The sequence below is a fragment of the Pseudochaenichthys georgianus genome, chromosome 2, assembly GCF_902827115.2.
Source record: "Pseudochaenichthys georgianus chromosome 2, fPseGeo1.2, whole genome shotgun sequence".
Classification (NCBI taxonomy): domain Eukaryota; kingdom Metazoa; phylum Chordata; class Actinopteri; order Perciformes; family Channichthyidae; genus Pseudochaenichthys; species Pseudochaenichthys georgianus.
Window position 1 is genome coordinate 3,873,532 of NC_047504.1, and position 13,893 is coordinate 3,887,424.

The 13,893-nt window shown below is 42.1% G+C and overlaps 1 protein-coding gene across 6 annotated transcripts in view; it reads left to right on the forward strand.

Annotated features, from left to right (window-relative positions):
- The window catches only part of tns1a (tensin 1a), a 78,054-nt gene extending 65,259 nt beyond the window's left edge, over nucleotides 1–12,795 (forward strand). For 4 of the 6 annotated variants that reach the window (XM_034098228.2, XM_034098249.2, XM_034098256.1 and 1 more), the window contains 17 exons: nucleotides 221–301; nucleotides 593–762; nucleotides 1,224–1,368; nucleotides 4,748–4,822; nucleotides 5,597–5,623; nucleotides 5,787–5,862; nucleotides 6,236–6,792; nucleotides 6,872–6,958; nucleotides 7,086–7,214; nucleotides 7,642–7,737; nucleotides 7,816–7,893; nucleotides 7,983–8,054; nucleotides 8,749–8,775; nucleotides 9,003–9,171; nucleotides 9,588–9,656; nucleotides 9,790–9,819; nucleotides 9,930–12,795. In XM_034098228.2, coding sequence (XP_033954119.1) covers nucleotides 221–301; nucleotides 593–762; nucleotides 1,224–1,368; nucleotides 4,748–4,822; nucleotides 5,597–5,623; nucleotides 5,787–5,862; nucleotides 6,236–6,792; nucleotides 6,872–6,958; nucleotides 7,086–7,214; nucleotides 7,642–7,737; nucleotides 7,816–7,893; nucleotides 7,983–8,054; nucleotides 8,749–8,775; nucleotides 9,003–9,171; nucleotides 9,588–9,656; nucleotides 9,790–9,819; nucleotides 9,930–10,059 — 2,018 coding nt within the window. In that variant the 3' untranslated portion in view covers nucleotides 10,060–12,795. The remainder of the gene's footprint in view (nucleotides 1–220; nucleotides 302–592; nucleotides 763–1,223; nucleotides 1,369–4,747; nucleotides 4,823–5,596; nucleotides 5,624–5,786; nucleotides 5,863–6,235; nucleotides 6,793–6,871; nucleotides 6,959–7,085; nucleotides 7,215–7,641; nucleotides 7,738–7,815; nucleotides 7,894–7,982; nucleotides 8,055–8,748; nucleotides 8,776–9,002; nucleotides 9,172–9,587; nucleotides 9,657–9,789; nucleotides 9,820–9,929) is intronic. The other 2 variants (XM_034098235.2, XM_034098263.2) reach the window with 1 other exon arrangement.
- The last annotated feature ends 1,098 nt before the right edge of the window (nucleotides 12,796–13,893 follow it).

The window sequence follows — 13,893 nt, forward strand, 5'->3', positions numbered from 1 at the left end:
TCTCATTTGACATATCGTTTGATTTTCTTCTCACTTTCATTAGATCCATTTCTGTTCTGATGTTTTTCCCCCTTTTCTGTTTAATCCATCTCTCTGCCGTATGGACAACCCTTCCCACCATTTGCCACCTCTGCACCTCTCTCACCTTCCTCCTCCGCCTTTTTCCTCCACCTCCTGCCCTCCATCCTCGACCCTGACCTCCCTCCCTCTCTGGGAACAGAGTACAACGCTCGTATTCGGGGCATCAGTGCTAGCATGACACCGCAAGAATCTGACCGCCTTCGCTCCTTTTCCTTCTCTGGTTTGTCCACTTTCCCTCGCCTTTTCTTTGCATTTGTGGAATCTTTCTTGACTTTTAATTTATTATTATTTCTGCTCTTTTTCTACTTATCCTCTGCTTTTTGTATTCCCTTCACTTCTTGACTTCCCATATTACTTTTCTCTGTCTGGCTCTCTTGATAAAAGCAGGTTACTTATGATAGTTAATCTTCTCGAAAACAACCCCAGGGTGGGGCACAAGCAACATAAAAAAAGCTGTTTTTCAAATGTACCTAGGAAAGTTCCACATGGTGAATATGTTGTGGTGTTTTAGGGGTACGCTCCAGAGGAATGACCCCAGAAGTGACTCAGGAGAAGGGTCGGGGTCGGCGTCGGACCACCAGTGAGGGACAGTACCAGAGCAGCCATGACAACACGTCGGTGGTGGATTCACCGGACTTCACCCACAATCTGGCCCTCAACCCGGGAGGAAGACCCAGAGAGGTCAGCATTTAATAGTGATGATGAGAAAGGAAATTAGACAAAGTGCCATTTCCATATCGTAACAAAGAATAAAATGCTCTCACTGCTGTTTAAAAGACACCTCTAGTTTAAGGTTAAGCATTTTTTTTTCTTGTAATAGTTGTAAATCACTTCGGTTTGGTTCAGTAAGCATAGTAGGATTTTCTTTATTTTCAGCCTATGTTATGGTTTGGACAGAGGTGGAAGAAGTACTCAGATCCTGTACACATGCTCTGTTACAAGTCCTGCAGTCAAGTTGTTACTTAAGTAAAAGCACAGAAGTATTAGGATCAAAATATACAAAAAGTAAAAGTAGTCATTATGCAGAATGATTTATTTTAGAATAATTTATATTATACATTTTAATATTTTTGCATACACATTTTGCTTGTCAAATCACTTTTCTGATATCTGTGTGTCCGTCCCCTCTGCATCTCTTCCAGGGGCACATGCACAGCTACCGGGAGGCGTTTGGAGACGACGATGCGGAAGGGTTTCCCAACAGTCCCACCTTCAGAGGCGGTGGTGAGAATTCCCCCCAGACCCCCAGCTTCCCCGTGTCGCCACAGACTCCTTACTTCAACTTGTGTAGGTTCACCCTGCCTGCAGACTGAGGGCTCTCTCAAATCCTCTAAACAATTACCTTTGCCTTGTTCCTTTAAGTTGTAATGGTGAGAAAATGTTTAAAAAAAACAGGAAAGGACACGTTTTTTTTATTTTTTAATCGAACTCACTACTTAATGATGTTTTATTTAATTTTAGTCGAGTTGCACAATTCAAAATGAAACACAAAAAATGCACTAAAACACACACACACACACAAAATGGACACCTTGTAAACTTCCTAACATAAACAGACATAAAAATGAAGTTTAGGCAAAAAAAATCAACTAATAAACCAATAAATATGACTAACATATATACATTTCCCAACATAAATGCTCAGTAGCAAAGGAAATGAAGTCTCTCCTCACAATCATGAGCCTCCCACACCCCTTCGTTCACATCTGCAGCCTCGTCAATTTCTGGAATAAAACGATTCCCTTGTTCTCCTGCAGTATTTACCCCATAACTCCCTGTATTGTTAGTGTGCACTGTCCCAGCCGAGGCATTGAGGTGAAGTATCGAGGTGAAGTTCAAAGGGGCCTGTAGAGCCGCACAGTGCCGCTTCACTTCAGGACACTCGGGTTTGCCCTCTTGACCCCAGGCCTCGTAACTTAACCCCCTACCGTCGACCCACAGCCGACCTCCGGGGAAGAAACGCAATCCGGTCCACACTCGTTCCGTCGTCTCCCTCTCCTGTAGCTCCCTCTGGATCAGCAACATCTCTGTGTCCGAAGTAACGCTGGCCAGGTCTCTGTGATGCTCCCTGCAGTATTCCAAAGCCTCCTGCCAAGTCTTTCTCTCCCGCACCACCACCACTGTGTAGCAGAAGAAGTTCACTTCATAGTGTGGTGCTGCATCGTGCCAAGAGTAGTTCTTAATTAAGCCGTGGTCTTCACTTGAATGTTTATTTGGCTGACCGGTTTCCCAGAAAAATGTTGACGCCTCCGGACCACTTCCATTTGTCAGCGTCTGTGAGATTCCTTATCAGTCCAATCCACTTGTATTCAGTGGAGTAATTCGCAAGCTCCATAAGGTGATTGATCTCTGATTTGTATCTGACAGGAGCCAGGTCTGTGTGATACCGCTGGCAATAGGCGAGAGCTTCAAACCACGACTTTCTCTGTTCGATGTAGACGTACTTGCCGAGAGTTGCATCCAAGCTCAGAAGGAGCAAAACCAAGGTGGAGATTTGATCCATCACTGTCTCGTGCTAGAGAAGGAGAGACAGTCCTGCAGCACACTGAGGGGCAGAGAGCTTTAAATGTATATGCTGAAGATGTGACACTTTTTGTTTTGCATAAGGCGGGCCCCCTCCTTCTGTCTTCACGTGTTTTAATGAGCACACACAGCTGCTTACTTCTAGTTATGAGGCATCATGCAGGAAGCGATATACCATCAAACCTCCTCTTATTTATATATAAGAATACAAAAAAATATATTTTCAAATTTGAGGAGCATAGAGAAACGTATCACATAATGAAATAACGATTATTGTATGTTTTAAAGTATTTATATTGACTTGAATGTGTGTGCCATTGACATGACAATACCTCACCATTATAGTCACAATAATCCACAATGACCGTATAAATGCTGATTGACATGGAAATAATAATAACAACAACAGTCAAATCTAACTTTGTTTTTGTGCATTTTGTACACAATATTAGGTGTATTATTAGGAACATGATATTATTATTTGTGATACTCTGGTTATGATCACCCCTTGTCCTAAACATACAGAGATAGAGCCCACCTTTACATTACATCGCACCTTTCGCAACGCTGTGAAACAAATGTTGAATTTGCTTCAGCAAACATGAAGCCCCGCATGACTTGACAGAGAACAGCAGCACATAGCAGGTGTGTGCAAATCATGTTTATGGAGGACACAGTATGGCGTTTGTCTTTTTGTTTTTCCTCAGGAAGCAAATTTAGAGTACATATGTAAAGAAAACTGGACCTGTTGTTCTTTTAGTTCTCCTTTGCATCGTCTTCTGCGCATTTCAAATGTTTACACTTCAGGTATCTAGAAATATTGACGATGCACTGATGTCATTGTTCATGGTTTTACATGTACATGTCCTTTTCTGAAGTTAAAAGAGCCATACACACTGAAACAAACTTTGACTAAGTTATTTACAAACCATTAGACACCGACCCCCCTGTTCAGCATGTTTGTGTGACAGATTGTCAGGATACTCTTGTTAACCAGCCCTGCCCCCCCCCCCCTCCTGCAGTCAGTCCTGAACACACACAGCTGCTGCAGTAAGAATCTGCTCTGTGGTTCCTATCTAGCGCTCTCCATGCCACCTTAAAGGGATAGTGCGGCTGTTTAAGTGGGTCAGTATGAGGTACTTAAAACAAGTTAGTGTCTTACCGACTGTAGATGAACGTTTACTCGCCACAAGTTTGGAGAACTAGACACAAATGATTGCCAAGATGCTAAGCAAACTCTAGCAAAATACAGCTTTACTGTAGATAACACACTGGCTATAGATAGTACCTCGTACATCCCCACTAAATAACATCTGAACTATCCCTTTAAGTGAGCAAATATACAGAATACATGTCATGCTTAATGAAAAAAAAAAGAGTTAAATTCCCAAACGATGGATGTCTATTAGCTGGAATACAAAGGATCACTTTGCCTTGTTACGACTGTTCAGATTCCTCTCTGGCTCCCGAGACAGACATTCTCTGACATCTTGTTTTGGAAGTAACTCTTCAGTTTTCTTTATGGCAACATTAATCCAGAGTTGTTGACTCGATCTAACCTGGACCCAATCATGGTTTTAGTAGCAGCATGCTTTTAAACTGCCAACCTTTTCATGACTACATACCTGTGTTGTGGATGGCTGATTATGTTCAGCTACAGCGCCATTATTTGTTTGGGGGACAAATTGCCAATTCATTTATCTAGTTTCACACCTTTTCGGAAAAAGACCACTGAAAAAGATTTCGGATTTATTGGTGACACTGATATCTGACATTTTTCATGTCAAATAATTATGATATTTAAAAGAGTGCGAAATAGTATATACTTTTACTTTGACAATTTTCTCCTTTGTAAAGCACCTACGGTATTTTACATTACTATAACATATTTTGTTTGAATTTGTCCATGATCTGGCATTTGAAAACATGCACAATTTCAGCTTTATATCTCGACTTTTTTTTTTTTTAATATATATATATATATGTATCATTGTTTTGATGCTAAAGTGAAGAACTGTTTTTTCATTCCTTAAAGTGGTTGTGTTTCATCCTTGCATGGCTTCAGTGTACAGTTCTCATGCCACTGCCATCCTTAGTGTTTATGCTTTGTTGTAATGTTTATTTGTCCTCTCGTTGCCTGCAGCTCGCTCTCCTCCAGGTCTGATGAAGACTCCTCTGTCAGCGCTGGGCCTGAAGCCTCATCACCACGCTGGATCAGGTCAGTTATCAAATATTATTTATTCATGTTCTGTCTCTCATCTTGCAACTATATTTCCACTTGTTTACAGTGTTAGCTCTTTGTTTAAACTCCTTATTAATCACTTGTGGAATATCCAAAGATACAAAAAAAAAAATGTGGGAAGCTAATATGTTGTCCTAAACCAAAATTAAATAAAAAAGACAACAAAAATTAAACAATATTACCTTTCGACATTTCACAATAAATCACGGTTGTGGATTTACGTAATGAGCATTATCTAAAATCGTTTGTAGATCGAATGCAAACGAACTGTGGTCTCGGTGAAATTGCAGGTGACACGTTTTTTTCAGTAGTTTGGAAGTGAAAGAGAACACAACTTCCCAAATCTACATTTTTAAATCAAACCAAACTTGATATTTACAATCTAAGCCTTAACCTTCAAATAAAAACTAACCAAAACACACTCTCAAAACCAAAGAAAATCAAACTTAAAATGATGTAGCAGACTTAAAAACCTAATGAAAATTCACATTTCTGAAACATTATACATTGTGATGGTGTGCTCAGTGCAGCAGGGTCTGCATTATGTCATCCTGTAGCTCTGCAGTGATTAGCTGCAGTGATGTTTAGCTTCTGCTGCTTCCTGCTGCTTCAAACTGGTACTACACCTGGAGCTGCTTCCACTAAATTCTAACAGCTAACACTGCAGTTCTGGCTTTGCGCTCACATGTGTCCTCCTTGTCTCCTCCTCTCCCGCACATCTCTTCCTCTCTTGCCTTTTCTCGCTGTCAGACTCTGATTCTAATGATGGAGATCAAGGTAAGGGCACTGCTGCTGACCCCCACACATTTCCTTTGTTTTTTAACTTTTACACTGCAAGCTAAATATTTGCTGCACCCCAGATTCTCTTTTCAGGACAACGTGTTGAATGACACACTAAGTTGAGACTAACTGTGTGCTTTTGATGCTCTGTATTCTTCAGATAATCGCAATTTCGGGGAGTCCAGAGGGTTCAACGTTCCTCTCTCCTCCAGCAGTCCCATCCACAGCGCCGATGGGTGAGTGCAGTTCCTCTGTGTATCACTACGTCATGTATGCGAGTTTCATCGTGCAACTGAACACCATCTTTTTGCCATTTTTGATGTGGAATGTGAAACCACCTGGGATCTTGTTGAACTGACATGTTGCCCACATTTCTAGTTATTCTAGGAAATGATCAAGATATTTATTAATAATGCAAATACTTGCGCAGCCCTAATACTTTGTGTCACCTCTTTATGAAGCTACTTGCAGGACTCTTGCAGCTTGAATTTGTATCCTCTTGATTCTTGCTCTTGTAGGTCACTTTGGACAAGAGTATCAGCGAATATAATGTATATATATAAAATGCTGTCTCAAAAATAATAACTATGTATTTTTTTTCGTCTGTAGAAGGAGGGTTGGTTCTTCCGATGGCGCCCCTCATCCCTCTCCCTCCTACTCCAACAGACCCGGGTCCCCTGAGGGGTCCCAGGTCAGCGTCATGGGGGTCCACACGGTCCCCGGGAGCCCCAACACGCTGCACCGCACCGTGGCCACCAACACGCCGCCCAGCCCCGCCCTGCAGAGACGCCTGGGCCAGGGCAGCCCCTCGCTGGGCCGACACCCAGCCGCCGTCCCCTCCAGCCCTCTGATTGGCCGGAGCCCTAAAACAGTAGGCGGTGTGCCCCCCAGCCCCCTGATGGGGCGGCGCATGGCGGGGAGTGGGCACAGCACGCCCGACGAGCTGGGTGCTGCCTCCCGCCAGGGGAGCACCCAGCCCTCCTCCACCCCCGCCTTCCCCGTCTCCCCCCAGCTGCCGGAGAAGAGGCACATGTCCAGCGGGGACGCGGAGAGGACGGACAACAAGAACCTGACCCCAGCCAGCGGGGGCAGCACGCCAAACCTGACCGGCACACACACTCTGACCGGCACACACACTCTGCCCGACGGCCCCAAGTCCATATACGGTGAGACATGAGCGAGACGTTTACTGCCTCTCAGGATGTTTGTGTCCTCTCCACTTATCATTCCCCTGTCTCCAAACAGATGGCTATCCGGACATTAAGATGAACGTCAAGTTTGTTCAGGACACGTCCAAGTACTGGTACAAGCCGGACATCACCAGAGAGCAAGGTGAGGGCTCCAGAGTACAGACTGCACTCACTATCAGTCATCAGTCTCCAAGTGAAAGAGAGGAAATAACAATAGTCATCATGTCCTTGTTTTGCCTCCTTGTTCGTCTCCTCTCTCCTCCTTCCAGCCATCAACGTGTTGAAGGACAGGGAGCCGGGGGCCTTCGTCATCAGGGACAGCCATTCCTTCAGAGGAGCCTACGGCCTGGCCATGAAGGTGGCCTGCCCCCCACCCACCATCCAGCAGAACAAGAAAGGTAGAGATCAGCGTGGAAGTTTCATTTTGAATCAGAATATCTGTCCGTTTAAAAATGCTTTATTCAAACGTTTTTAATCCCGCTTCCATGTACATTTTTAAGTCCAAGGCACATATTTCTAATTTCATATAAGTTAAATAAGAATAAGCTAAAAGGTTTGGGTAGTATAGCAGAGATTGGGATGGGCGAGGATACCTGTTTATGTGTTAAGGGAAATGTTTTACTGATACTGTTTCAATGTCCTTGCTTCAGGACATTAAAAAGGGTAATAAGGGCAACGTTTTTTTGACTTATAAGGCAAAATAAAAAATCTAGTGCTCACAAAATATAATATGTTTGTCCATTTTTTAAAGAAAGAAAGAATATCTGTCTTTTTGAACAAGTACTCGTCTTAATTTCATTGTTGCTGTCTTAATTTGTGTTCCAGTTGGTGACTTGGCCAATGAGCTGGTGAGGCACTTCCTGATCGAGACGAGCCCTAAAGGAGTGCGTCTGAAGGGCTGTCCCAACGAGCCCTACTTTGGTGAGCTCACCATCCAGTCCTGTTTGTTATCATCTCAAATCCGAGTGAGTCAGCTCATCAGAGACCTCTGTGTTTCAGGCTGTCTCTCTGCTCTGGTGTACCAACACTCCATGACTCCGCTGGCTCTGCCCTGTAAGCTCATGATCCCCACCAAAGGTCAGCATCCCCCTTTTATTTTCAGATTGCATTTATGAATATGTTCTGACAGCATTGATCCAAGTTGTTCTCTATCTTGGCATTCACAGACCCAAATGAAGAGGCGCTGGAACTCGCCACCCCCACTGATCCGATGGTTGAACTCCTGAAGCAGGGAGCAGGTAAGCTGTGGACAGATGTTCTTACAAAGGTTTTACCACTGCACCTCTGCTTCCATCATCATGGCAGAAAGCAACATGAATATGTTTTGGAATGGAAGCATGGAGGCACTTTATGAATGAAGTCATAAGCAGAAGAACATAGTAGTTAATGGGACACTTTTTAGATATTGTTCCATCTAACTTAAAAAAGCTTTGGCTATTAAGGTGGCTTAAACAATACCACATTGTACTGGATTTTCACACAAATGTCCAGATAGTTCCTCTTGAAGTATACATTTAGAGTCAAGTATAACATACGTTAAGAGAAACTGAACTTATGCATAAAGTTCAGAAGAAAAAAATACACATATGATATATAAACAGATATATGACAGAATAAACAAAAACAAGGGGAAAAAGACAAAATATGTTATTGGTTAGCCAGTAATTATCAAAAATTCTGATGACAAAGAAAAACACATTTACCTTTACAAACCCACTGTATGTACATAAAGCAGTAAAACTAAAGAACCCCAATATGTTTGTTAAATTTAACAACTGAGCCATATAGTAGATCACATTTTAAAATTAAAATATTTGATAAATATATCGTCCCACCTTGGTAAAATCCGACTTCGGCATGGGGCATGGCCTGTTTGCAGTATTTCCATGGTTTTTACATTTATCCTTAATTTGCTCACTTCTTGCCTTACAGTTCAGAAGGTTCCTGAGGAGGCTCATGGTAAATAAAGACTGCTTTGCTCTGCGCCATCGTGCACTCTGTGAGGATGCCTGCTCTCACAGAAATATTATTATTTGCTAGCCAAAACAACCTTTAGTGAAATGCATGTATTGAAGATAATCCAGTCACTGTGCTGTGCATGATACAACCCCTCCCCTTACATTTACCTGCATGCACTTCCTGTGTCTTTATTTATCTAACAATGCATCGGTGTTGTTTATTTCTAGCGTGCAATGTTCTCTACATCAACTCTGTGGACATGGAGTCCCTGACGGGGCCTCAGGCCATCGCCAAGGCCATCAGTCAGATGCTGGAGAGCAACCCTCTGCCCGCAGCCACCAGCGTGCACTTCAAAGTGTCCACGCAGGGCATCACCCTCACCGACAGTCAGAGGAAGTGAGTCAACGCGTTTAATTCATTTTATTCGCACACACCCACACGACCAGTGAATACAATTTGAAATGTGACAGGAGAGGTCAAGAAGCCTCAGACATATCTTAAAAACAATAGCTAAAAATAAATAAGAAAAAATAAAATAATTTGGAAAAATATAACAATAAAATATGTGTGTTTATTTTTCTTAACGATGTCTTGTAATAATTAAAATAAATAGATAAACAAGAGGCAATAAATAAGCAGAGAAACAGTGGTGCTTTGGCGCCCTCGTGTGTTGATTCTGAAGACGAAACTGTGGCAGAGTGCATTATTTATTATTAAATATCACATGGGAACTTTACAAATATAGAAATGTATGCTTTGTAGAAGGTATGTGTGTTTACTGCTGTGAATAATCTTCCTCTCTCTTGCTGCAGGCTTTTCTTCAGGCGACACTATCCCATCAACACGGTGACCTTCTGTGACATTGATCCCCAGGACAGAAAGTAAGCTAACTTGTTTCGTACAAATATCATAAACAAAAATAAATCCAGTCGCACATTATGGCTGTTGTAAGTTGAAACAAATCATTATGGAACGTTGGAGGGGGCCATTTAAAAACCTGTTTTCTTCTAATAGGTGGGTCAAAGAAGGAGGTGGCTCAGTGAAGTAAGTTGAAATGCTTTAGGATAAATTTGTATTTGTGCATTTTTTAAATAATTGTTTAGGCTATAATGTTGCTCGAGTATCAAAAATGCTGTTCTCTTCATTGCCAACAGGCTTTTTGGATTTGTGGCGAGGAAACAAGGAAGCACAACAGACAATGTGAGCCACCTGTTCGCGGAGCTGGACCCAGATCAGCCCGCCTCCGCCATCGTCAGCTTCGCCTCCAAGATGATGAAGCGGTGAAACCTTTGGCGTCCGAATGGCAGCGGCCATTTTGAAATCTTCCTCCGTCATTGGAGTCGCCGGGACTCGATGGTGTCCTTTTTCTTCTCTGTTTCCTGTCGGTTTGTTTCTTTTTCCCTTCTCTCTCTTTTTCTCTCTGCCTTGCTGGTTTGTCTTGACTTTTTTGGAAGAGGTGAAGGATTTTGGCGTGGATCCAGAGCGGGTTGTAGAGGAAGTGCGGTGTGGAGCTGAGAACGTGACAAACACGAAGGCCATTGAAGGGAGGAAATCTACTAACGGGGAGAAACCTGTACTAGAAGAAAAATGCTGGCTAAAGACGAAAGGAACAATGCTAAGTTCAGTCGAGGAACGCGTGAAGACTCGTATGTTTCAGGGGTTTTCTGTTGTCGTTTTTTGTTGATTGATTTACCAAAGGTAGTTGCAATACAAGTGCAAGAATGATGTAGCTATTAAGCCATTATTATTTCCTCTTTTCAAAAGATGAAGAAAAAAAAAAAAAAGAGATTTCTTCTTGAACTCGTCTTCAGGAAAAAAATGTTGGCCTTGATGGCTTTTAGCAAAACAGAGTCTGAAGACCTTATGCATGTTAGCTTGATCTTTAAGCTTGGTTCTTCTACCTTCCACCAAACTCATCCTGAAATCCTTTAGAGTGGTCGCTTCCAGGTCTGATGTGTGTCAGAAAGGGCTCTGCAGTGACCAATGGGAACTGCAAACCAGACTTTGAAAAAAAAAAGAAGGAAAAAAAAGTGCACAGATGCATCACCTCGGCCTCCGGTCCAAGCCTGACCACCCCCCCTCTCGCTTTTATGGGATTACTGTCCTGGAAATCAGCAACTCCTGATCGCATGGCAGACGGAGAGAGACCACAAGATGGCGCCACTCATCCAGGCTTGGACCCCCCTCCCCCCCTTCCCCCTTCCCCCTTCCCCCTTCACCAACTGCTTGCAGTAGTGGATCTGTTGATAGACACTGAAACACACTGGAGATCACCAGGGACTGGCCCCAATGACCTGGACCTATGCACTGTTCTTTATGCATGTTGTTGTCCCAAATTGCACCCCCCCCCTCCCCCCCCCCCCCCTCCCCCTCATAGCTACATTCAACATCACTGAAAACATTCTATGCTGTGTGCTAAAAATGACTTTAAAACCTCCAGACACTGAGGTTGTATGACTTGTCAAAGACTGCATGAAAACTTTTTGTACTCTGAAAAAAAAAAAGAGTCCTGAAAAAGAAGTAGAACAACCCATTGTTGAAGTAGTCACATGATGGTGAGATGCTTTCTTTTTCCTTTCTTTTTCTTTTGTTTTTGGTCCATTTGAGCCAGGGTTACCTTTCACTGTATCGAGGACAGTCCCGTCTTTGTTTTTTCCTTCCACAGTGTCGTCAAAATTTACATTTAGATACCTTTTAGGGCAAAAAGATAAAAAAACATAAGGAGTTTCCACACTGTGCGCCAATGCCTGCTTGTTGAACACACGCTCAACCACTCACAATAAGCTAAGGAAAATTGATATTGATATAAATGTACATAGATATACTACTTTGAAAGGTGACATAGCGAAAAAGTATTTATTTTTGTTGCTTTGGTCCCTCATGATTACTCATATATACATATATTGTACAGTCTAGATAAAGAAGATTACCTAACGGGGTTGAGAAAAAAAGATATACTTATTTTGGCTAATGATTTCAAAGTCTGACGATTTTGAAATGTGTTTGAATATATGGTGTACATTACTTTGTACATGTATATGTTTTGTTTTTTTCGGCTTGTCATGTTTTTCATTTTAAGTTTTTGCGTTCTCTCAGAACGAGGTAGGGCATGAGTGAAATAGAAGCGTCTGAATTGCATGGACGCGCTTTTTCGACAGCTCACAGAAGCTAACGCGTCGTAGATGGTAGATGATTTTTTGAAAAAGGGAAGCACGCTAAAATTTCAGGAGCAAACCCTCTAATGCAATATGAAAACAGCACCCATGACAGTTACAATTATGATTTTGCCAAAGATTCAAACACTATGGTGCATGTCGCTTTTACTCAATTCTTCTGTTCCGCACACGTTTCGCTCAGCTCAGTACGTGCAGAAATGTGTGTTTTTAGTCATTTCATTTACACATCCACCTTGAAGACCTTTTTTTTGTGCAGACCTCCATCGCCCGGTCCGCTGTGTCCCGGTTAGAAGTGTGTAAACGAAGCACTTACATTCACAATGCCAAAAGAAGAATCCAAATTGGAGGTAAATGAAGTTGGACGTGTCTCTGTCAGACTGCCAAAAGGTGTCTGCTCCGGCCCTCTCGAAAAGTCACTGATTTATTTATTCTTATTTATTCTTTGTTTTTAAAAAAATATCGGTTTCATTGTCATTATCGCAGTTCAGTGTTAAAGAATGGAGGAATGTGTGGCGGCGCTTTGTTTAAAGCAAAGAGGTTCAGTGCAAATGATTGACTACTAACAAAGCAATTTTTTGGATAAATAAAAAATCAATAATCTCCTAATTGAAAAAAGCATTTGACCTGTTGGCTTTGAGTCGAGCGTTGCCATGTTTCAGTGGAAAAGAAGTGATTTCAGTGACCCGGTGTACAGATAGGACTTGTCGAATGAATGTGCTACTATGAATGTACAAAAGGGTCTCCGATTTTGTTTGCGCTTATCATTTACATTATATTGTCATGGCTTACCTGTTCCTAAGGAGAAAAAAAAAACATTAAAGCAATACAAATCAGTTACATTCAAGACATTTGGGTGTTCTTTTAGATTTGAGTGTGTTAGTAGACGGCATGGTCCTTCCTCAACCTTAATCACTAGCAGCACTGTCCGCTGAATTCACCTCGTCAGGGTTCATCTGGAACACATGTTCCGAGATTCACGAAATTCCTCACCTTTCTACTTTTTTGTTCATTTTAAACTGAACGGCAAATGTTTCTCGCCTTTTCTCAAATGCTCTTCGTGCATGTTTGTATGAAGCTATGGAAACAAATGATGATATCATTGACTACAGCCATAAAATGATCCGTCTTTGGCCCTTATTCCAAGAACAAATATTCCTGGAAAAGCTGTTTACATGACTAATGAATATCGATAGTACACGAAAGGTCCTGTTTGCGTGCAGCTGTCCAAATGGGATCATTCTTAAAGTATTCCATCAGTGGTGGACAAATAACACCATGTAACCACAGCATTGCGTATTCATTCCTTCAACCACATTCTTGAAAAGTTTGGCGTTGCGATGTTTGTGCACATCCAGAAACGTGTTGATATCCAAGTCTTTCATACTGTGTCAAAGTTGGTGTGTTTCTCCTTGAGTCCAGATTTCTCTTCAACATGCATTTCTTTCCAAGCCTTGCTAGCAGAGACAAATCTGGCAAGAGGTGGTGTGCAACTGTGACAAGATCCCCAATACCACAGCAACCCGTGTGCTGTTGTCCAAAAAGGTTCCTAAAACCTGAATGAAATCAGACTATGCCACATATCTTAATTGGTAAATATAAAATAGTCGTTGATACGTTATTTAAAATGTAGTTTAGCAGTGCTCTAAATTACATATTTGTTATTTTTAGTTTTAGAGTGATATCTCTACCATTTCTTTTATTTTGATATTCTTTTACAATTTGGTTCTGTTTTTCATGTGGTTCTCAGTTGTTATTCCTGACTAGATCAGTTTTAAACGAAGCCAGAAAACGAAATCCTCCATCACTACCACACAAACACAAACGGATTGATAACAGGTGTGTTTGTGACCGAGACGCTGAGCCACTCGGGGGAAATCCAGAGAGAACCAGGCATCTCTCCAAGCAGTAGCCCGCCTGTTTATTTGACGGCTGCTGGAACCCC